A 24,642-nucleotide genomic window follows, 5' to 3' on the forward strand; every position below is an offset into this window, starting at 1 on the left:
TCACATTGTGTATTGTCGGGGGCCGCACTAAAGGCCACAAGAGGCAGCCAGTGACCCGCGGGCCACTGACTGCTATCGTGGCTTGCAATGGCAATAGTCGCACTGTGGCTGGGGTAGATTTGAAGCTTTCGTGACTGCAAAGATTCATACTCTTAGGTTTTTTCGGTAAAGTCACGTAGGGGAAAATAAATAAATATTAAAAGCTACATAATAGAATAAATAATTACTTTATTTCTATTATTTCTTCTATTATTTTATTTATATTATTTATTCTATTATTTTTAGTTTATTATTTATTTTCCCCTACGCGACTTTACCGAAAAAACCTAAGAGTACTTGGCTGGGATCTTTAATTTTCCATTTATGAAGGAGATGTGCGCATCGGCCTGTTGATGTTCTGATGCTGTTGATGGTTAAACCACCAGTGTCCTAAAGGAGGAGGACTGGCCAAGCTAGGAGGGCTGGCTGGATCTCCGCCACACGTTTGACTACAGAGGCTCTGGCGACATCTGGCGACTCCTGAGATTCGCATCTCGATTTTCACGGCCTCGCGAGTTGGCCAGCGCCGCGCTCTCGTGCCCTCTAGGGGCCCGAGCCTCGTCCTGCAGGCGGAGCGAAACTGCTTCCAGGTCACCGTGACGGAGTCGTGACAGCGGCAGGAGGATGGGCACCCGGCGGGGCCGTGGGGGGGGGTAGCAGGACGCGTCCCGCGGACGGAAGACGGACCCGGAGACGGCCACGGGCACCGCGGGCAGGGAGCGCGGCTCTTACCGGGCCGCATCTCCAAGCGGTCGCCGTCTGCATCCCTTAAGGGGCCCTCCCTGCGAGAAACATCACCGGGTGAGCCGAGGTTCTGGCGCGCTGCGCTTTTATACTGGAGAGGAGTGGGGGGGTCTTCTCGCCTATCGCACAGATACCACGGGCTGGTGACCACCGTAGGCTCAGGGGGTACCCAGTGGGGATACGTTCGTGCTGGTAGGTGGGGAGCGGGGGGCGATGGAATAGCCCCCCCCCCTGGTCTCACCAATCGGAGAGTGACCGGGCTGTCATGTTTGACGTTTTCCACAGCTGGCTTTGTTGATGACCGCACACGGATTGGTGATCATGCCGGTCATTTGAGTCATCGTTCATGGCCAAATCGCTCGGACATCGCCCGATTTCGTCAGATCCCAGGAGCCCAGCAGACTAAGGCTTGGTGCTCACTCGCCATACACGGCCAGGTGCTATAGGCTGCGCGGGTAGGTTGTGGCCAGCAGAGGGCAGTGCCGTGGAATCAGTTGCACTGCACTTCTATGCCCCCCGCCTTGAGAAATGTACACCGATCAGCGTAACGTCAGCAGTTCCTCATGCCGTGCGGATCGTGGGGAGGCCCTCATCCAGCAGTGGCTTTGTACCATCATGCTCGCATTGTGGTGATTCTGAGCAGGCGAGGACGCGGGACAGACATGGAGCTGGCCGCGTGTGAGCGCCTCTCTCAGCTGCTGGAGGAGCTCACCACGGCCGGAGGAGAGCGCCTCGATCCAGCCGGGATGAAGGAGCTCAAGAAGATCTGCAAGTGGGGCCTTCCAGGCACACCGGCACGCCGACACGCCAGATCGCGTCTCAACTCCCCACAGCACACCGACAAACGACAGACATTGCTGTGACAACACCCTAGTCATCAAGACACCGTCACACTTTACACCAGCCGGGCAGCAGCTCACCAGCAAGCAACTCGCAACCAGAGTAAAACAACAGAATAGACGCAGAGGGTGATTTCTAGATAGAATGGTGCGTTTGTAACAATAGGAACAGGATACCCATCGTGCCTTGCGAGTCACGTGACACCGCCACACTGCATGTGTAAGCACACGGCCTTGTTTTCGGCTGCCAACTCAACATAGCAGGAGGACAATGATAAAACTGCATACATTGGTGTTCACCTCGTTAGGAATCGTCAGTTTAGTAGAGCCATCAACGTTTTCTACTGCCGCCTTGTGCTTCAGGTGCTTCATGTTGAGATTGCCAGTCCTGATTGCTGTGGGAACACTTTGAGACAGCCTTGTGTCCGCAGCAACACCTGTTTTCCACTGTGCGACCGAGCCGCGCCAGGGGCCATACCGAGCCAGCCCAGCGTAGCTCAGGAGGCACTAAGTTGTTTTTCCACTGTAGAAGTCGAGCTGCCGATGTCACACACGCTGAGTGCATCTTTAGCCCCGAGTCAGATTTAAATGTCTCGGAAAGCCAGCGTGGCGAGGTTCAATTCCGGCTCAGCACAACAAAATAGCCGGTGGAAAACCACCCATACCGCGAGGTTTCACCAGCGCAGCCTCATCTCAGCTCGGATGTGCCGGTGGAAAATGGGTACAGTATAACCGAACCTCCCGTGCCGTGCCCGTGGCCTGCAGGCAGTCGGATGCGTACGTCCAGCACGCCTACCAGCTGCTGCTCACGCAGCTGAGGCAGGAGCACTCGGAGGTGCGTCTGGCGGCGCTGCTCGTGGCAGACGAGCTCTTCTCGCGTTCGCACGCCTTTCGCCTGGCGCTGCTCTCCGACTTGCAGCTGGTGCTCGAGCTCACGGCCGAGACGGACCCCGAGCGGCCGCTGCCGCCGCCGTCGGCCGCGGCGCACCGCCTGCGCGGCCTGGCACTGCGCACGGTGCATGCCTGGCACGAGCGCTACGGGCAGGACTACCGCAAGCTGGCGCTGGGATACCACTTCCTGAAGCACGCCCGGAAGGTGGGGAGTTGGGGGCACGGCTGGATGATGGGCGTGGCAAATGGGGCAATGGCAAATGGGGCAATAGCATGGATGCAAGAATGATAACAATAATGCAATCACGTTTGTTGTGCTGAGCATCCCTGGGCATTTTACACTGAACCCCCCCTTTCCCCCTATCAAAGAAATGTGCAACAATTAACCCAGCTCAAAAATAAGCAACTCAAACATGTTATTGGATTTTACTGCGTTTGATTGGCAGCGGCACCGGCACCTGCCATCACGAGAATGGAGTTGTAGAGGCAAGGAGTTATAGCGACTCAAGACCCTTACCGTCCTGATTTAGAAAACTTCTCGGAACCACCACTGGTTTGTCCCACACCACTTCTTCTTTGGTATAGCTGCTGATGTAGACGCAGGGCAACTCCAGTTTCACATTCAGGTGGTCAAGCCAGATAACCGCGTCAGGAGCAGCAGAGTGTATCGCTGCAATGTCTCCTTTGTATTCGTGGATCAGGAATTGTGTCGTACGTTGTACACTGGAGAGTTTCCCATTTGTGCATCAGGTATCCGCTTCTACTGCCATGGTTTTTGCAGTGGATTTGGTTTAGGGTGGACCATGAGCTCCGTGGAAGATCATACACCACTGACACATACACACACATGCACAACCGCTTGCCATGACACAGGCACAAATGCATATTAGTCGTACACACATGTACGCACGCACATGTGTGCACGTTTGGGTTAACATTGCGCACGTTGGCAGCGATTCTATATTTTATTGAAGCGCTTCGCTTTTGAATGATTTTACTCCCACATTTCACATTAATTACTGTTCATAGTTCACGACACCTTCAACAAAAGTATTCTGGTTTCATTCTATGTACAGTGTGGACAATGAGATGGGGCCACCCATGGTCACAGAGGGGTTGATGGGGGGGTGGAATTTGGGACGGTTTTTTCCGGACCTTGGATCCCAGGAGGCCTCAGAAAAGGCAGAGGGGGGCCTCATCAGGCATTTTGCACCAGGGCCTCCAAAATCTTCGTGGCGACCACTATGTTACCGGCCTGCTCGTGGCGTGGTCGTGGTGACGGCCGCCGTCTGGCCCCGCCGACGCAAATTCTCCTTGCCTTCACGCTCCCCCCCCACAGGTCGACTTCCAGGACGTGCAGGCGCGCTCGCTGGCCCAGAGGCAGAGGGAGGCCGAGCAGCAGAGGCGGCAGGATACCCTGAACAAGGAGAAGGCGCGCAAGGCGGCCGCCGAGATGGAGGGTGAGGCATCTGTAATCTGGGGGTTTACGTCGGAGTGGGTGACGGGGACTATGGTGTGTGGGTGGTTGATGTGGTTCCTTGCGGGTAGTTTGGCCGATGCTGTGCCAGTGTTTGAGGCCATATCACGATGGCGGTGATGCCGCAGTGGGCCGGTAGTTGAGGACATGGCGGTGTGTGGTGAGTCGTGGCTGTGATGTACATGTGCTTGAGCTGGTGCTGGGCTTGCGATTAACGCGAGTCTGCGGCCTGCCCGTGTTGCGTGTGCAGAGACGGTCGGCGAGCTGCAGGACTGCCTCACGCAGGCCGAGTCCTGTTTCCAGCTGCTGCTACCCTCCCTGGGGGAGTTTGACGTCTTTACCAGCGACGCCGGCTCGGCGGGGGGCGGTGGATCCCCAGCTGCCCTCAAGTGAGATTCACACACGGCCTCGCGGGCAGAGTTGGGGGGGGGGTACTCGGCCACACGCGGGAGCGACGCGTGGAGTCGCCCTCTTGAAACGAGTGCCGTAAAAATTTGCCCTTTTCGTTTCAGCAACGGAGATCATCTCCAATGGAACCCGAGCCTCGGCGGTGCCAGCGCGGCAGCCCGCGACGAAGAGGGCTCCTCGGGCACTCCACGGAGTCACCAGCAACCAGGCTGCGGCACGGATGATGCTTCCGCTCCTCCTCCCTTGTGTGAGTGGGGCTCTGGGGTCGTGGTCACCCAGGGAGGTGAGCTGGCTGTCGGAGGCTCCCAGGGAAAGGGTGGTCAGGGGTGGCGTTGGTGTTAAGAGCTCCGTGTGCTTTGTGGTCAGTGAGTGATCCAGACGAGGACGATGAGGATGAGGACGACGATGATGACGATGAAGACAGCGGTGAGGGAGGAGAGGCCGCAGGAGGAGGTTCGGGCAAGGAGGAGCAGGGGCACACGTTCATGAGGGACCACGGTCTGATCTCCCACAGCTACAGCCTCACGCTCGAGATCCCTCCAGGTGCTCAGCTCAGGCATGGGCACCGACCTGCTGCTGCCGCTGGTTGGGTGGTTGTGATGGTGGTGGTGATGGTGCTTGTCGGGGTAGACGTGGAGGTGGTGGTGCTGGTGATGTTGCTAGTGGAGGTGGTTGTGGAGGTGATGGTGGGGGTGATGGTGCTGGCGCAGGCAGTTGTGGAGGTGATGGTGGAGGTGGGGGCGCTGGTGGGGGTGGTTGTGCAGCTGCTGACGTTGTTGATTGTCGTGGTGATGCTGGCGTTGATGCTGGTTGTGATTGGTGGTGGTGGTGGTGTTGGTGACACGAGGCTTGCTTTGTCCTCCCAGTGGTGGTCGTGCAGGAGGATGAGGACAACAGTGCGGTGCTCACGACTCTGCGCGACCAGCTTGGCCTCATCCAGACGCGGCACCTGCCCCGCGTGCAGGCCTGGCTGCAGGTTCACATTTTTTTCTTTCTTCAACAAAGTGGCTCGTCATGTGGAAATTTATAGCGTTCAAATACTCTTTAAACGTGTGATGTAGATTCTAAATGCTCCTACATACGAGGCGAGGTAGTTAACATCTCACCATCGTGGTGCCCACAGACAAAATAAAGTCCCCCATCTAGCCTAAACAAGCTGTTGTGGCAAAGGCTGCTAGCAAACACCTATGCCACCGTGACCAGTACAACGCCTGGCTGCCTTTGTCTCCCGAGTGGTGATGCTTACACGCTATAGCAGGTACTCATTTAAGGCTGAATTGACCTCGAGCAGGTCCAGGACCAATTAAGATATTCGGAATTGATGTTGAGTGGGTTGAGAGTGAGCGGGCTAACCACTACATGACCACTCGCACACGCTTATCCATCCCACCACGCACGCACGTGCACAACAACAACCACCATTCGCCACTAAGTGGCGGTGATGTCACCATGGCGCTTGTGTCAGGCTGTGTGCACTTTAAGGCCACAGGCATGATGCACACGCATGCACGTAGGTCGACACGCATACTATTGGCACAGTGTACCACGGTGCAAGGGCCGAGCGTCATGGTGACCACGGTGGCGCGGTGTACCTAAGGCCTTCACCCGGGCCGGCATGAACGACGCTTCCCTCAAGCGGGCCATAGACATCAAGATGGCACTGGAGGCCACCGTGAAGAAACACGAGGAGATGAACATCCACTACCGAGCGAGCCGGGCACAGCATTCGCCGGTACGACCGCACGGCCCCCACGACCTCGCAGCCCCCACGGCCTCGCGGCCCTAACAGCCCCCACGGCCTCGTGGCCCTCGCGGCCCTCGCGGCCCTCGCGGCCCTCGCGGCCCTCGCGGCCCTCGCGGCCCTCGCGGCCCTCGCGGCCCTCGCGGCCCTCGCGGCCCTCGCGGCCCTCGCGGCCCTCGCGGCCCTCGCGGCCCTCGCGGCCCTCGCGGCCCTCGCGGCCCCGCTATCGCGCAGCCGCCACGTCCGGCCACTGGGAACCAGCAGGTGGCAGTGCCGCACCTGGTGGTGTCCGTAGAATGGACGTGGCTTTAGGGTTGGGATCAGGGGTGAAGAACATTTCTCCTTTTCCAAGGCAAATTGGCCTCTAAAATCCGAGTCCATGGGCCCAGGCCCAATATTTGAATTGTTGGTACCAACTGATGATGCAAACAACCTCATTAATAAGCATGTAGTCACATCGTCCACTTTTATTGGCCATACACAGAACTACTAAACTAAATATTTTTTATATTACTAGGTAAGGCCCACTGAGCTATATAGCTATTTTACAGAAGCGGCCGGGCTAACACAAATGTTAACTCAAGGAAGTGGCTTATCACGTGGCAATTTAGAGGAGCAAAATACGTGTAGGGAAAACCGGAGTTGACACTCGGTATTTCCCACCTCTAAGTCTTCTTTTGCCCATGGACGATAACCTTTGGTAGGCCACACATGAAGATCCGCACACCGTCGTCGACTGACCACGCGAAATATAACGAGGGGCTCTCCTCCACCGCACTGGCTGCTGCCAGCTTCCCTCTTGCAAACACCACAACGATGATGATGATTACGTGGTGTCGTGGTTTGACATTGGACGCACAATGTTTCAAATTTGCTTGATCGCCACGGCCAAGATGCTTGCAGTAACACGTTAATGTGTCGCTGCGATGCGTAGATGTTCGTTGTGGGTCATTTGGAAGCAGAGGGCCCCGTGTCGGCCGCGGCCTGCATGCGGCCTGCCGGCTGATTTGGTAGTGATGAAGAGAGAGGGAGGAAGGGCAACATTGGGTTCATCACCGCTGACCTCCACACTCTCGTTTGTCGGGATTTGACAGATAGAGGAGTCTGACTCAGAGTTTGAGGAGGTTCCGGAGAAGGATGGCTATGAACCACACATCCCAGAGCACCGGCGCGCAGAGTACGGTGAGTGCGGAGACCCATACAACCACACCACCTCGTGACTCCACCACCACTACGTGACTCCACCACCACCACCACGTTACTCCACCACGACCACCACGTGACTTCACCACCATCACCACCACGTAACTTCACCACCACCACGTGACGCCACCCCCACCATCACGTGACTCCACCCCCATTATTACGTGACTCCACCTCCACCAACACATGACAACACCACCACCACCACTCTCATGTGACTCCACCACCTCCACCACCACGTGACTCAACCATCACCACCATGTGACTCCAGCACCAATGCCATATGACACCACCATGTGATATCACCACTATGTGGCAGTGGTGGCTACGCTGCACGTGGCAGCTCTGATCCAGCACTGTGGAGGCAGCGAGGGTTGGTGGATTGCACAGATGTTGTGAAACTCCCTGTGGATGTCGAGGAGGTGCTATACCCTGGCTCGCCAGGAGAAGCCAGGACAGCAAGTGGACTAACATCTGTTTCCATAGAGCGTTGCCTCCTTATGTGTGTTGTTTTCTTCGAGTGCTCCGATTTCCTCCCACGTATATATTCAACACATCTCACCATTAATTGGCTCAAAACATCTTAAAATAAAAACCCAATGTAGCAGTAGTAGGACCCTCCTGAAAAAGAGTCCTGTTCCTCAGTGTGGCTCTGCAGGATAATTAATTATTATTACTACGACCACCACGTAACACCATCAGCTGACGCTACCATGACCTGGAGACAGTGCTGACTCCAAAGTTTGGTGAAATCACCACTTGGCTACGTCAACCACCACCACTGCACAACAACACCTCCACCCACCAAGTAGCACCGCTACCACCACCACCACGTGCCACACACACACACCAGCACATGACACCACCACAACAAGATATCCACCCAAGTAACACTACCGCCACCACCACCAAGTCGGGTCTTGGCAGAGCCCCGATTGCTGCTGGAGCAACACGGGGGTCTGGGTTTCGCTGGCACTCGGCACAGTCGCTGTCACCGCCATCGTTTCTTGGGCACTGTACTTTTCAAGCGGCTGCATTTCCATAGCAAATAAAACGGACGGTTAAGCTTTACGGATCCCGCTCTTCGTCAAATGCCCGCAGATTGCGCAGCGCCCAGATCGGTGCTTATCGACGGGCATTAGTGCGCCGCATTGATCGGGCGGCGGCCGTTAGGCGCCTCGCGTCAACGGGCGGTGACGAGCGAGCGAGGCGGAGGCAGCTCCACGCACGGCACCGTAACGAGGCAGTGGGGCGGTGGTGGAGCTGCACGGCCGCCGTTTCCACGGCCGGGCTGGTGTTGGGGGGGTGTGAGAACGGCACGGGCTGTGCGATCTGCTCAGTGCATTTTATAGAAAAGTCGTGTCGTGCCCGGCTGTGCTCTGCTGCATGGAGCCGGGGTCATTGGAAGGGATCTCGGAGGTAGCTCTGCGATATCAGCTTCCGCGAGCCGCTCTCTAATAGGAAGAATCGCTAATAGGAAGAATCTCTAATAGGAAGAATCGCTAATAGGAAGAATCTCTAATAGGAAGAATCGCTAATAGGAAGAATCTCTAATAGGAAGAATCGCTAATAGGAAGAATCTCTAATAGGAAGAATCGCTAATAGGAAGAATCTCTAATAGGAAGAATCGCACGGCTGTGAGAGATCCGAATGGTAAGTTCGTCTCATGATGCCGAAGGCACAAATTGTGATGAAATAACAGAAGATAACAAAATTGAGTGGCATTGTGGTGACGGAGAGTGGCGTGTGGCTCTGCTAATGCTTCTCCCGTGCTGGGCACGATCACCAGGCCTGGAGCCCGAGTCTCCCCAGGAAGCAAGGCCTGGGCCGTCCCGTGGGCTGGCGCCTGGAGGCCCTGGCACCAGCAGAGCCGCTGCCCCCCGCACGTGCCGCGCTCCGCTACCTGACGGGCGGCTGTGCGAGCGGGCTGACCGACATAAGGTGCCCCCCTCGACCCCCCCGCCCCAACCGTGATGAAGCATGCAGCGTGCACGCTCCGTGATGGCCGTACGCTGCATTCATTCAAATGCGACGTCGTTGCCAGCACCCTTGCGCCAGCCTGGGTGCCAGGTCACTGTGGTCAGATGGACTTCTTATTCACAGTCCGTGTCAAATAGCAGTCTGGGTGTGTATTGACAAAAGAAGTAACGTTTGTGTGTCGTGTTCGGAGTCCTCCCCGCGGGCGCGGGCCCCCCACCCCCACCATGACTCTTCACATGCCTCCCCCCATCCTGTCAGTATCCTGTATTTGACCAGGAGATGCACAAAACATAATTTGCCCCTTACGCAAGGGTGACTTGGCTACAAATAAATACTCGTATCCCCCCCCCCGCCTCCCCAGTGCCCGTTCCACGGGAAGATCGTTCCGCGCGACGAGCAGGGTGTCCCGGCGAGTGCTGAGGACGCGGCGCGGCTGGAGCGGGAACGGAGGCAGCGGGAAGAGGCCGAGCGGCCAGGTACGTGCCGGGCCGAGATGCTTTCCAGGTCACCGACGCAGACAGAATGAAGCCCCGGACGCTCACTCGCGGAGCGCGCCTCACGGCATCCGAGCGCTCGACGCCGCGACCGCCCGATCGTTCCATTTGCCGTCGGCATCTGGGGGCGGCACCAGGGGGCAGCACCGCCGCGTTGCGGGCGGCTGAGCGGCGCGAGGGGTGGGGGTGGCTGGCGTCCCATCCCCGTTTGGACGCGCTAACTGCCCACTCGGTTGTGAAATGAATCCGGGCGGGTGGGTATTGATTTCCTGGCGGTGTGAAAGCCGGGGCTTTGCGCGGCCGGTAATGAGAAGGGGGATTGCTCCTTCGCCCAATCCTCTTTAACTGTCTCACGGCCGGCGCTGCCGTCCCGCGCCCGCGTGTCCCCTCGGCCCTCATCGCCCCCAGGAGCGCCGTCTGGGCCGCAGGACGGCGCTGCGCCGGGTCGCCCACCGAAACGTTTCGTTCCCCCGCCCGCGCGTTCTTTTTTACATTTCTCATTTTGCACGTTTTGCTGTTTGGCGCAAGACTTCGCCGATTTCGCTACTGCCAGGCGTCGGTCGCAGCGCTCCGTGGGACCCCACTGAGGGCGCGCAAAGGGGTTAAGTCGTGTCGGCTTTTGTGGAGATCGATCAGCACAAAAATCCCCGGGCCTGTTAGCGGCGGCGGCGGCAACGACGGAGTCCCCAGTCCAGGCTCGCGTAATTACGGTTCGGGAGGGGGAGGGACGGGGAGGGGCGGCGGGCAGGCGGGCGAGGGGGCGGGCGTGCCGTGTTCACGGATCTCCGCGCGTTTAGAGAGGCGTTAGTGAGAAATCGTGCGATCGTTAGAACTCTGGCTCCCGTAACTCCCAATGTGTTTTCAGCAAAACCGCTCCTAATGCCCCCCGCTTTACGGGCAATTTAAAGCGGGACGTGGGGGTCGCCGCCCCGCGCGGCCCCCGCGCCTCCGTTGGCCCACAGGAAATTTCATTTCGGGTTCTCTCTTATTATTTTATTTCTGTTTTGTTATCAATTTGGCCGAGCCGTACGCCCGCTGTGTCGGGTGTGGGTGCGTGTGAAGTGGTGCGGGGGTGCGTGTGAAGTGGTGGGGGGGTGGTGGGGGGGGGGTGGTGGGGGGGGGGGCGTGGGGTTGAGAGGAGGGTGGATGGGGGGGTGCCGTGGTGCTGTCGACGCTAGCGCGGTGCTAATAAGTGAAAATGTGCACGTGGAGGCGCCCGTTTGCACGCAATCACGCAGCCCCCGCCTCTCTTCCCTCCCCCCAACCCACCCCCTGCACCCCTGGGTGTGAACGTGGCGCAGGGTGGAGGGACGCGGAGCTGATGAGAGACATCGAGGCGGCCACGGGACTGGAACTGGGCTCGTCGCGACCCGAGAGGGGCAAGGGCAAGGGAAAGGGCAAGGGCAAGAAATATCCAAACCTGACGGACGTCAAGCAGCTCAACAACACGGCGCGCAGTCGCCTGGAGAGGAAGGTGTTCAACAGGTCCGTGTCTCCACATTACACACACACACACCACCACTAACACCATTGCGTCACCACCACACTCACCCCACCACCACGTCACCACATACACCACCAAACACACACCACCACAACACCACCACGTCACCACACACACCACCACGTCACCACACACACCACCACGTCACCACACACACCACCACGTCATCAACACACCCACCACCACCACATCACCAAAGACAAAGTTCCCCGTTTAGCCTAACAGAATGTTGGGGCAAGTGTTGTTAGCGAGCACCTACGAAGGCCGGCACGGCGCTCAAGGGGGTGGGTGGCCAGCACCACGTCTGGCCTCCTTTACCTCCCTAGTGGCGATGCTCACACACCGCACCAGGAGGCTCAGGACCGGTTCAGATAATCATCACAGATGTTGGCCATGAACAGGAATCAAACTCGGGTCACTGGGTTCGTAGCGCATTGAGAACACAAAGACACTACCATGTCCCACGCTCCCCATGTCCGTACACGGACACTCGATCCGTCCGACACCGCGCAGGCACCTAGGTATGTCGTCATGACGGACGCATCGATGCATCCCCCTGGGAGGGAGGGCGTCCTCATGGGCATGGTCACCCAATAACACACAGTGACATATGATAACATATAACACAAATAAACAAACACATACAATAATGTACAAATGCCACCGGTGTATACGACTCAACCAAGCAGACACAGCACTCGCGACATCTTTACATCGGCTGTACAGCACCACCTGTATACACCACCCTTGTACAAAGAGAAAGACCCCCTGGGTAGCTGTTAACAGGCTATCGGGGCAAGTGGTGTTCGTTAGCAAGTATCACCTACTAAGGCCGCTGCGCGAGGGGGTGGGTGGCCAAAACTACGCCAGGCCGGCTTTCGCCTCCCCAGTGCTGATGTTTGCACACCGCACCAAGTCCTCATTTGGGGCTGAGTCAACCTATGCGAGGCGCACGACCGTTTCAAATATTCGCCACTCTTTTTGGTCGTGAGCAGGAATCGAACTCGGATCACACCGGGTTGGTGGCGGAACGAACTAACCACTGTGTTACCGCTCCCCACCACGCACCACCACCATGAAACCACCACCACGCACCACCACCACCACGCCTCACCATGAAACCACCATGCAACACCACCATGCACCACCACCATGCACCACCACGCACCACCACCATGCACCACCACCATGCACCACCACCATGCACCACCACGCACCACCATGTACCACCACCATGCACCACCACCATGCACCACCACGCACCACCACCACCACGCACCACCACCAGTACCACGCACCACCACCACCACTCACCACCACCATGCACCACCAGCACCGCCACCCACGGGGGCGCTTGCTGTCCGCGTGGTGGCACCGACGGCATGCTCCTCTTGTCCGCGTTGTTCCCGCGCGTTCCCGCTCGCTTACGGCATCCTGCCCCCTGCCCCCTGCCGTGGCCAACGATTTCTAAACAAACCCCCGGTGGGGGGGAGCAGGGAGAGCGCGAGCTCAACACCCCCCCCCCCTACTCCCCACCGTCAATCACCGCGGCGCACACCACCGAATCTGCTACGGGAGGGGGAGCGCGGTCGTGGTGCTGTGCCAGCGAGGCGCAAAGGGGATTCGGTCAAGGGGATCCTTGTAGGTAGGGGGCCATAGCTGAGAGGGGGGGGGGGTGCAGGCGACTCCAATCAGGGAGACCCACCCAACGGGAGCCGGAACGTCCCAACTGACATTGGAGCCAAAGAGCTGGGCGATGTCTGCGAACCTGCGGTCTGCGTCTCCCTGCCGACGGGAGCGTCGGGGATGAGGCGGCGGTGAGGGCAGCGACGTTCTCGCATCGCCGGTCACCGGGGGGACGAAGCTGCCGAGTGCGCAGGCTGTGCAACTGCACCGGTGCCTCCGGGGCCGGTGGGGCCCCAGTGCCGGGCTAGAAGGAGGGAGGGAAATTTAAAAGGGGGTGGGCCCCCCTCAATTCACTTCTTGCACAGGGCTCATGCCAACCTTGCTACGTTATTGATGGCGTCGCTTAAGGTCAAGTCCAGGGGTCATCGTGGTCAATGACATTGGTGCCACCAGAACCTCGTCGTCGCAGCCAGCACCCGGCCGGATGACGCGACACGAATCTAAATCCTCTCTTGGACGGACACCCGGGCCACTGTGTCCTGCGAATTTCGGTGGTTCCTGGAACAGCCTTTAGAATCGCGGTCAGGCTCTCCGCGTATCAACGTGTAAACGTGCGATGACGGCGTCACAGCGGCGACACGAGCGCCACGATGGGACGTTTCGTTTGTTTGCGTTCCTCACGACCGAAGCGTCACGCTCGCGGTCTGACAGCGCGGACACAGATCCCGAGCGGGAACCGCCGGATGAGCGCCGCACATTTCCCACGTCACGTGGTCCGTCGCTGCCGCGAGTCGCTCGCCGCGAACTCGACGGCCCCGGCGGACGCGGGGCCTCGGCCCCTTCCACGAGGCCCCCGCGTCACGGAGGGGCCGCTTGCCGGCAGCAGGCTCCGCACGCTCGAGCTGCGTTGCTCTCAATGCTGGGCCACTCTGGCCGGGGTCCACTTCCGCAGGTAGGGAGGGATTGGGGGCGGGGCGCAGCGTTTTGTGGTGAGGCGGGCGGGGGGGTGTCTGCGGATGCCCGCGACGCGCGGACGCGCGGGGACGGAGCCAAGGGCGGCCCGCGGCGACGGGGCCCCGCGTCCCGGCGAGGGCCCGAGGCCGAGGGCAGCGGCGGCGGCGGCAGCGGGGCCAATCTCGTATGCCCCGCGCGGGGCCAACATTGATCGGCGAGGCAGTGGCCCTTGGCGCGTATTGAACCGGCCGCGGCTGTCATTACCCTTATCAGATGGAGGCGGCGGCGAGCGGGGGGAGCGGCCTCGTGGAGCCGCGGCGCGGGGAAGGAAGGGCGAGCGTGGGGGGATTGGGGTGGGATAGGGAGGTGGAGCGGGGGGGGGGGGGTGTCCAGACCCCCTCCACGGAATTTTACTGTGGGGGCCACCCCATCCACGCCGTCGTCGCCATCCTCGTCGTCCGCTCGGGAAGCCCGCGCTCGGCGCAACGACGGAGGAGCTAGCGGTGGACGAGGAACGGCGGGGAGGTGGGGAGGAGCGGCGGGAGGGGGGCACGGAGGGAATCGTCTGGGAAGGCGGAGGAAGGGAGAGAAGGGGAGGGAGAGTTGGAGGAGAGAGACGTGAAGGGAAAAACCGGAGGGGGAATTGAGGGAGCTGGAAAGAGGGACGCGAGGAAGAGTGGGAAGGGGCGGGACGTGCGGGAAATGGGGAGCTGGGTCTGGACTGTGCGGAGTCTCGACTGCCAACACGGAGATGGGTTGCTCCGAATCTCCCGCTCACCCTGCCTACTCTCCCAGCTCTTCGCTTGGGAAAGACAAAGACGAGCGGGGGGGGGGGGGTGAATCGTGAATCGATGCGGCGCGCAGGGGAGCGGAGACCTCGCCGCTCGACTCTGCGAGGCCCCGGGTGGAGCCTCCGCAGGTTTTTATCAGCGGCGCCGTGAGCTGTGCGGATTCGGACTATCGATCCCTTTTTGGCTTTTTTTTGCTTGCGCGCCTCTCAATGTGACCATTTCTGTCCTTGAAAAAAAATCACATCTTACGTCTTCCCTATCTGTTGCCCGCAGTTCTGTTCAATTGTCTCTGCCCCGGGCTATTGTAATTTCGCACGACCTTGACGCTCGGCGGGGAATAATTACCGCGCGACACGCCGCGCCTCTCTCGCGCCGTGACCACTGCAACAACCGCACGCACTACCACGTGAACTACCATCACCACTACCAGTACCGCCGGCACCGCCAGCACCAACTGCCCATACTACCACGTGAACTACCATCGCCCCGACCAATACCACCCACACTACCATCACCACCATCAGCACATAAGCATGACCACGCAAACTGCCAGCATCATCCCCCGCACACTTGGAGCAACACGATTAACCGAACCAGCGCCACCACCGCCAGCGGCATCAGCTCTACCGACACGGGCAGCAGCGCTGGCATCAGCACTACCAACCAGCGGAACCACCACCAGATCCCCCCCCCTCTGCGCCGTCTCACGCCGCCCCCCCCGCGTCCCCTCCCCTGCCTACCCCGCCCCTTATCCCGTGTCTCCCCAGAGCCTCGGTGAAGCGAGTCTCAGCTGCGATGTCGAAGCTGGACCGGGGAAAGCACGAGAGGTTCACCAACCAGTTCACCTACGCGCTCACCTGAGTGGCGGTGAACGAGGTGGGGGGGGGGGGGTGGCGTTGTCTGGCTGGGTGCGGGTGCTGAGCACGTGGCTCCTTCAGCTGCGACCATCATAATCCCCACCACCACCAAAGACAGAGATCTCACGTATAGCGTCAACAGACTGTTGGGGCAAGTGCTGTTAGCGAGCACCTATGAAGGCCGGCACGGCACACGAGGGGGTGGATGGCCAGCACCACGCCCGACCGCCGTTGTCTCTCTCGTGGCAATGTTTTTACACACCGCACCAGGTACTCATTTGAAGCTGAGTCGAGCTAGGCGAGCCCCAGAACCGGTTCAGATAATGGTCACTGGTGTTGGCCGTGAGCAGAAATCGAAATCGGGTCGCCGGGTTTGTAGCGCAGCGCGCTAATCACCGAGCCACCGCTCCCCTACCACCAACACCATCACCACGATTGCCGCAGCCACGAGCACCACCACCGCAGAGCCAAAACCACCACTGCAACCACCTCCATCAGTGCCACAGCAACCAAGACATCCGCCACCACCACCACCACGACCACTCACGCCGTTGGAAGCAGCGCCAGCATGACCCAGAGTGCACCCGTTGCTGTCCCGCATCAATGCAATGTTTGTAATAAATATTTATACCGGACTCTGTCAACATGTGCGTGGCTCGGTGTGCGGTCGCACTCCCCTGTGGACTCTCAAGTCGAGCGCTGCACGAGTCACATGACACCGTAGACCCCCCCCCCCCAGACGAGGTGTTGCATGTCTCGGGATCAGACCAGCTATGTATGTTGAACTTCTTTCGCACCATATATAGCCAACCGTGCTCATCGGAGGTGCGGGGAAGGACAACAAATGAAACACAAAGCAGTTCTAAAGAATTGGGTTTTCAATCTAGACGATTTAAAAGTGCATAGCTCCAGTGGCTTCCTAATATCGGAATAAAGAGCGTTCCAGGCCGCCGCTGAAGCGCATCCGAATGTGCGCGATGCAGTAACCGTATTTGTTCAATGGCGAGGCAAAAGCCGCTGCTGTGAAGAGACGGGAGTTTGCGTGATGGTTTATGCCCCTTGAGGTCAGCAAGGTATTGTGGTTCATCTGTGGCAAGCACTTTGTGCGTAATGAGTCCGACCTTATAGTGTACAGTATTCGTTCGGCAACCGGAAGCCGATGCAGCTCAGCGAGCACTGGACGGACATGATCGGATCTTGGGGTACCCGTCACGACACGTGCCAAAGAATGTTGCTTACCCTGCAACTTGGTCATGTTTTTGCCAGACCTCCTGTAGAGGAGTGAGTTGCAATAATCGAGCCTTGTCGATATTATGCAACACACCGCCGTGTTAGCTACAGTATACAGTGATACCTCGGTTCACGAACGCTTCGGTTCACGAACAACTCGGTTCACGAACAGAAAAGTTCATAACAATCTGCTCCGCTTCACGAACTCCGCTTCGGTTCACGAGCAGGAGCCGCGGCCATTTCAATGCTATTTCCAGGCTGTCACGTGGTCGTGACTTCCTGTAGGAAGATCGTGGAGAGAAGCAGAGACGCAGAAAGAAGTACTGTGAGTACTGTGAAGACACTTTCAGTGACTTTTTGCTTTTTGGTGTGCTTTTTAGCACATACAGTACTGTACGGTACTACTGTACTGTACTATACTGTACTTACTGTATTGTACAGTTCACCCGTTTGAGTGCTTACTGTCTCCCACCCGCCTCCCACCTGCCTTCCTCCATGCCAGAAGTCATCTCAAGCAAGGTTAGTGTTCTCTCTTTATACATTACTATACTGTACAGTACTACAGTAATGTGTATTGTCATTTGTTTCATATTTTTGTGCTTCAAAAACCAAAAAAAACAGGTCAGAACGGATTAACCGGATTTACATTGAACCCTATGGGAAAATGTGCCTCGGTTCACGACCAATTCGGTTCACGACCAGAGTCAGTTCACGAATTAAGTTCGTGAACCGAGGTATCACTGTATCACGACACAAATAGTGGTCGAATGTATCGTAGAGCCCTGATATGAAAGTCGCAAGACTTGACTACATTGTGCACGTGGTGACCGAACGACGTTCTGGCCGACCATGGTGCCGAGGCTCTTCAGACGAGTAGAAAACAATCCTGGAGTCTGCGACCGCCACATCTGATCATCTCACGGGATCAGACGAGGTGTTCCACGTCTCGAGATCAGATGAGGTGTTCCACGCCTCGGAGATGCAGTGGGGGTGATGGAGACCTCTGCTCGCGCTGTCCGCGTTGGTGGATGGAAGATGCGCGCTCACACAGCCCCGCCCCCCACCGCCTTCACGCGTGTGCATACCGGGACTCTGGAAGTATATACAGGAGGAGCCTGTCCGATTCTTCACCTGTGTATCGAGTAATATTAAACTATTTGTGATAATCGGCGGGTGGGGGCGGGGATTAGGAGCGGGAGGTGAAGGGGGCAGGGAGGCTCGTGCGTCGCGAAGGGGGAGACGCGGCGCAGAAGACCCCGCGAGGGACCAGTGGCGACAAGGGGAGGATTCGTAGCACTCGCATGGTACCAAGACTCACCAACTAGTCATCGGCACGAGCTCCACCCGTAACCAAATAGAAACCAGAACAGTGTCTGCTGGTACCCAAACTTAACCGTAAAGAGATGCGGAGACGCTCCGCAGTTACCCGCGCGTAGCCTTCGCAGCCATGACGCACACTTCGGTGGCTACGTGAGGGGCAGGTGAGGGGCAGGTGGGTTTCAGGTGAGGGGCAGGTGAGGGGCAGGTGAAGGGCAGGTGAGGGGCAGGTGAGGGGCAGGTGAGGGGCAGGTGAGGGGCAGGTGAGGGGCAGGTGGGTTTCAGGTGCGGGTGACGAGGGAGTGCAACGCGGAATGGCAGGCGAGGCCCCGGTCGTCCGGGCAGATCCAGAAACTCCACGCGGTCACAAGGGGACCAGAGAGACCCACGGTGGGCCCGTGGTTGCGTTACTGCGTGGTGGAGTGGATGAATCGGTGGCGGAGTGATTGAGTGGTTGAGTCAGTAAGTGGTGGAGTCAGTAAGTGGTGGAGTCAGTAAGTGGTGGAGTCAGTAAGTGGTGGAGTCAGTAAGTGGTTGAGTCAGTAAGTGGTGGAGTCAGTAAGTGGTGGAGTCAGTAAGTGGTGGAGTCAGTAAGTGGTGGAGTCAGTAAGTGGTGGAGTGGTTGGGTAGCTGTCAGTGCTCATCAGGCTTCACAAAAGTTCGTCATCGCCGACTTGACGCCAATGAGGTGGCGAGATTTCCACAAATTCGGCCGTAAACGAAGCGCGTGTGCTGTGTTTCTCCCTGTGTGTGTGTGTACTGTCTCTCCCTGTGTGTGTGTACTGTGTCTCTCCCTGTGTGTGTGTACTGTGTCTCTCCCTGTGTGTGTTTACTGTGTCTCTCCCTGTGTGTGTGTACTGTGTCTCTCCCTGTGTGTGTATGTACTGTGTCTCTCCCTGTGTGTGTGTGTGCTGTGTTTCTCCCTGTGTGTGTGTGTGTGTGTACTGTGTCTCTCCCTGTGTGTGTGTGTACTGTCTCTCCCTGTGTGTGTGTGTGCTGTGTTTCTCCCTGTGTGTGTGTGTGTACTGTGTCTCTCCCTGTGTGTGTGTGTACTGTGTCTCTCCCTGTGTGTGTGTGTACTGTGTCTCTCCCTGTGTGTGTGTACTGTGTCTCTCCCTGTGTGTGTGTACTGTGTCTCTCCCTGTGTGTGTGTGCTGTGTTTCTCCCTGTGTGTGTGTGTACTGTGTCTCTCCCTGTGTGTGTACTGTGTCTCTCCCTGTGTGTGGGTACTGTGTCTCTCCCTGTGTGTGTACTGTGTCTCTCCCTGTGTGTGTATGTACTGTGCCTCTCCCTGTGTGTGTGTACTGTCTCTCCCTGTGTGTGTGTACTGTGTCTCTCCCTGTGTGTGTGTACTGTGTCTCTCCCTGTGTGTGTGTGTACTGTGTCTCTCCCTGTGTGTGTGTGTATTGTGTCTCTCCCTTTGTGTGTGTGTGTACTGTGTCTCTCCCTGTGTGTGTGTACTGTGTATATCCCTGCGTGTGTGTGCGTGCTGTCTGTCTCGGGGGCACGGGTGATGCATCTGCCGGTCATCTCAGTCAACCCATGGCACCTGGATCTGTCCCGTGATTTCCTGCCAGCAGCGGGCCTATCACACTTTACGCGGCCTCAAAGTGGACCTAGTCTGGCACAAGCGCCGTGGTGACGTCACCGCCACTGAGTGGCGACTGTTGTTGTTGTTGTTTCCGTCCGTGTGCGTGCGCGTCTCGCTCTCTGGTGCAGTGTGTAAATATCAGCACTGGGGAGACAAAGGCGGCCGGGCGTGGTGCTGGCCACTCGCCCCCTCGTGTGCCTTCATTGGTGATGCTCGTTAACAGCGCTTGCTCCGACAGGAGGGGGGTGGGTTTTTGTCTTTGCACCGCTCTATCGCTCTCACCTGGCGCTCATTACCTGCCTCATGGGCCATTTAACCAAGCCAGCCAATTAAACCCAAGTCAATTAACCAATTACAGGGCCCGGGGCAAACGGCGAGAGTCAGGTCAAAGATAAAAAAAATAGATATTAATAATAATATTAATAATTCCCTTGCGGTAAATTAATAAGGCGGGTAAATGATGAGCGACGACGAGGATCGAGGAGGAGGAGGAAATCGACATCCCGCGCCACGCAGAGTCCAGCGAGGCTCGATGGCAGCGCCGCAGAGGCGGTCGTTGCACTGCGGTCGTTGTACTGTACTCCGCTCAAGCGGCTATGCTCCCCCCGCCTTCAACCAAACCAACCCGAACCGACCGTCGTGGTGATATCACGTCGATCAACCCCCGCATGACCCGCGCGGAGTGGGGTGACTCCTCATCCATCCAGCAGTGGAGTGACGGGGTGGGGGCCGTGGGGGTCGTGGGGGCTGTGGGCGCGCGACTTCGCTGCGCTTCGGACGCAGAGGGAAGCCCCCGCGCGGAGCGGGGCGCGTGTGGCTCTTCTCTCGTAGCCACACACAGAGAGAGAGAGAGAGAGGCACAGGGTCAGTCTGCGACAGAGTCTCTTGCGATTGGGTTGCGTCTCTTGTCATGATGTCGGATCTGTTGTGATGGTGTGGTGATGGGTTCTGTTTGTCGTGATGGTGTCGTCTCTGCCGTGTTGGGGTAATCTCTGTCGTGATGGGGTCGTCTCTGTCGTTGTTGTTCGCGGTTTGCACTTCGTGTTGACATCTCATCCCGTTCGTGGAAGGCGCGAATCGTGAGCGTCGACCTTGCTCGACTAACCTTGGCCCCATAGGCGGCTACCCATTTACCCCTGCTCAAGGGTCCGAGCCCGAAACGTCCCCGTGCCGCGTGCGCGATTTCCCCGCGAAGCGGTGTTCGTTCGTGGCGAATCCGTGGAAGCCGCCGTCACGCCGAGTTGACTGGAGGAGAGGGGAAGTCGTTTGACGCGGGAAGTCCAAATGGGCCACACGGAGTCCAAATTCGACTCGCGATTGACACAGCCACAGATGATGAAGATTACACCGCGCGCACGGGCGCGTGTGCGTCCGCGTGTGTGCGTCCGCGTGTGTGGGTCCGTGTGCGTGTGTGTGTCCGCGTGTGTGTGTCCGCGCGGGTGCGTGTGTGTCCGCGTGTGTGTCCGCGTGTGGGTCCGTGTGTGTCCGCGTGTGTGTCCGCGTGCGTGTCCGCGTGCGTGTCCGCAGGTATTATTCCTATGTGGGTTTAAATTAAGGTCAATTGTCCATCTGTGTGTATGTGGGATAATCAGTGTGCGTGTGCGTCAGGATCTGTGTACGTGGGGAGCGGTAGTGTAGCGGTTAGCGCCTTGTGCTGCGAACCCGGCGATTCCCGCTCACGGCCAACACCAGTGACGGATTATCTGTACCGGTCCTGGGCCTCCCCTAGGTAGACTCAGCTTTAAATTAATACCTGGCGCGATGTGTGAACGTGAACGTTGGGGAGACAAAGGCCGCTGGGCGTGGTGTTGGCCACCCACTCCTTCGTGTGCCGTGCCACCTTTCATAGGTGCTTGCTCACAACACTTGCCCCAGAAATCTGTTCAGGCTATACGGGGATCTTTGTCTTTGATGCCAATGTGCATACAATCCCTTCTGTCAGTCGTATTTCCCTTGCTGGAGATAAGAATGATTAAGACATCATTCCCTGATGTTGTTTTTCCCCCATTTCTTATTCAGCAAGATCCTTCATGAACGGAACAGCGGAACACGCAGAGAACAACCAATCACGGGTCACGAGCTTGGTTTGGTAAAGGTTTCTCTACCACAAATCTTGTTACGCAATAGACCAATGAATACTCATTACCAATGTACATCGAGCTTCTTTCGTACCGTACGTAGCCAGTCGTGCCGAAATCGGAGGTGCGGGGAAGATAACAAACTAAACACCAACAACAACAACACCAACACCAACAAGCACGCAGTTCTCTAACCTTGGGAGCAGACTCGGTGGAAATGGACACAGCCATCAACAACATCTCACAAACATCAATAACAAAGTTATCGATAAACATTTTGGAAACAATTTTCCAACAATGGAACGCACACGGGAAAGGGGTGGGGGGGTCAGTCACAGGCCACGAGGCCTCGGAGAGACAGAAGGCAGAGGGCGGCACGCGCCGAGAGAATCGCGGCGCGAGGGGACACGGCGGAGGTGCGAGGGGACACGGCGCTTCTTACAAAGCGGTGGGAATGAACTGCGGGGAAATTGTTGAAGAAACTTCACGAATGCGGCTGGCGAGGTTGGGCTCAAGGTAACGACGATTGCAGACACCTGTCCAAGGGGAGACGCGACTCGGGGAGACGCGACTCGGGGAGACGCGACTCGGGGAGACGCGACTCGGGGAGACGCGACTCGGGGAGACGCGACTCGGGGAGACGCGACTCGGGGAGTTGTTGAAGGCGAACCGGGACCAAAGCACCGACAGAGACGAGAGCAGCGAGAGCGCTTTGGGGGGCGGGGGGAGTGGGGGGGGGGCAACTTGAGGTTGATCGCGGTAAGGCAACAACGTGAGATCGGTGCACACAACCGGCAACCGGTACATGGACCGTGGGAGCTCTGGAATCCAACGGCATGAAATCTAGAGAGAGAGAGAGTGCTCGAGGCAGCGTGGAGAGGCGCGTGCCGCACTCACGCCGAGGCAGAGGAGCGCGCGCAAGTCGAGATGAACATCTCATTCGCGGTACGAGAGGGGAGCGAGGCTTGGGCAGGATGCGTGACGGCCAGAAGAAAGGGTTCCCGGTGGTCGAGGCTAACGCCGGAGTGGCAGCCAACGGAGGGGAAGGCGCTCGTCCACTGCGGAGACGTGGAGCCATGACATCGTCTCCTGCTCGGGTGTCAGTGGATCGGTACATTGCAGGACGTTCGAGATTTCGGCGACTTGGGGAGGCCTTCATCCAGCAGTGGATAAGCAGTCGCTGCTGATAAAATAAGCACGTGTATGTGTGTCTGTGTGTATGCACGAGTATGTGTGTCTGTGTGTATGCACGAGTATGTGTGTCTGTGTGTATGCACGAGTATGTGTGTCTGTGTGTATGCACGAGTATGTGTGTCTGTGTGTATGCACGAGTATGTGTGTCTGTGTGTATGCACGAGTATGTGTGTCTGTGTGTATGCACGAGTATGTGTGTCTGTGTGTATGCACGAGTATGTGTGTCTGTGTGTATGCACGAGTATGTGTGTCTGTGTGTATGCACGAGTATGTGTGTCTGTGTGTATGCACGAGTATGTGTGTCTGTGTGTATGCACGAGTATGTGTGTCTGTGTGTATGCATGAGTATGTGTGTCTGTGTGTATGCATGAGTATGTGTGTCTGTGTGTATGCATGAGTATGTGTGTCTGTGTGTATGCATGAGTATGTGTGTCTGTGTGTATGCTTGAGTATGTGTGTCTGTGTGTGTATGCATGAGTATGTGTGTCTGTGTGTATGCATGAGTATGTGTGTCTGTGTGTCTGCTTGAGTATGTGTGTCTGTGTGTGTATGCATGAGTATGTGTGTCTGTGTGTCTGTGTGTATGCATGAGTATGTGTGTCTGTGTGTATGTGGGGTGCAGTAGCGGAGCGGGTAGCGCGATGCGCTTCGAACCTGGCGACCCGAGTTTGATTCCTAATAACGGCCAAAACCAGCGACGATGATGTGAACCGGTCCTGTACTTCTCGAGGTTGACTCACTCTCAAATGAGTACATGTTGCGATGTGTACACATTGCCACTGGGGAGACAAAGGCGGCCGAGAGTGGTGCTGACCACCCCACCCCCTCGTGTGCCGTGCCGGTCTTCATAGGTGCTCGCAAACAGCACTGCCTCTAATAGTTTACTAAAGCCTACACGGGGGATCTTTGTGTGTGTGTGGGGAGCGGAGGTCGTGGCAGGCGCGCTGCACCACGAAAACGGTTTCGCGAGTTCTATTCCCTCTCACTGCCAACAACATCTGAACCAGGCATGGGTTTCTCATAGGTCGACTCAGCCTTAAAATAAGTACATGGTGCGGCGGGTAATTGTGAGAACTGGGAAGACAAAGGTGTTCGTGTGTTGTTCTTGGCTACACCACACACGAATAGCCCTTGCCCTGCGCCCAAGTTACTGGCTACGCGGCTGATCCGAGTCAGTATGTAAGTATATATGTACACGCTACGAGCGTCAGACGATGGGCGACAGCGAGGTACGTGGAACGTATCCCACATTCACTGCCGCGTAATACGAAGGGGACCCAGGACCCCCGAGTGAAGGGGTCTAAACGAGGGGGTTTCCGGTAGCTTCGTCCTCTGTGCGTGCGCTGCTCTGATTACCAAAATCGAATCTGATCGATCTGATCAATTCATTTGGCCGAAACGCCGATGCAAGATCGTAGTCGCTGCTTGCAGTTTTTTTACAAACAGTATATCCATACAGTATATATACAGTATAAACATACAGTATATACAAGCGCCGCAACAGCATCATCATCACCAATATCGTCATTCTTCTCATCACCACCACCATCATTGCAATAATTAAAATCACCATCATGATCACTATCAGCACCATCATCTTCATTAACATCACCATCATTATCGCCATCACGACCATCAGCACCATCATCATCAATATCACCATCATCACCACAACCACCAACAT

General features: G+C 57.3%; 1 protein-coding gene across 1 annotated transcript; it reads left to right on the forward strand.

The window, feature by feature from the left end:
- The first annotated feature begins 310 nt into the window (after positions 1-310).
- UVSSA (UV stimulated scaffold protein A) lies at positions 311-16,183 on the forward strand. The gene is made up of 14 exons (XM_078599104.1): positions 311-840; positions 1,427-1,555; positions 2,388-2,718; positions 3,853-3,973; positions 4,241-4,379; positions 4,503-4,645; positions 4,765-4,941; positions 5,265-5,374; positions 5,996-6,130; positions 7,234-7,321; positions 9,132-9,283; positions 9,684-9,798; positions 11,118-11,301; positions 15,459-16,183. The coding sequence occupies exons 2-14, from the start codon at positions 1,446-1,448 to the stop codon at positions 15,550-15,552; spliced, it is 1,899 nt and encodes a 632-aa protein (XP_078455230.1). The 5' UTR covers positions 311-840; positions 1,427-1,445; the 3' UTR covers positions 15,553-16,183.
- Positions 16,184-24,642: the final 8,459 nt, after the last annotated feature.

This window comes from Lampetra planeri, chromosome 12 (assembly GCF_965212315.1).
Source record: "Lampetra planeri chromosome 12, kcLamPlan1.2.h2, whole genome shotgun sequence".
Taxonomy (NCBI): Eukaryota; Metazoa; Chordata; class Hyperoartia; order Petromyzontiformes; family Petromyzontidae; genus Lampetra; species Lampetra planeri.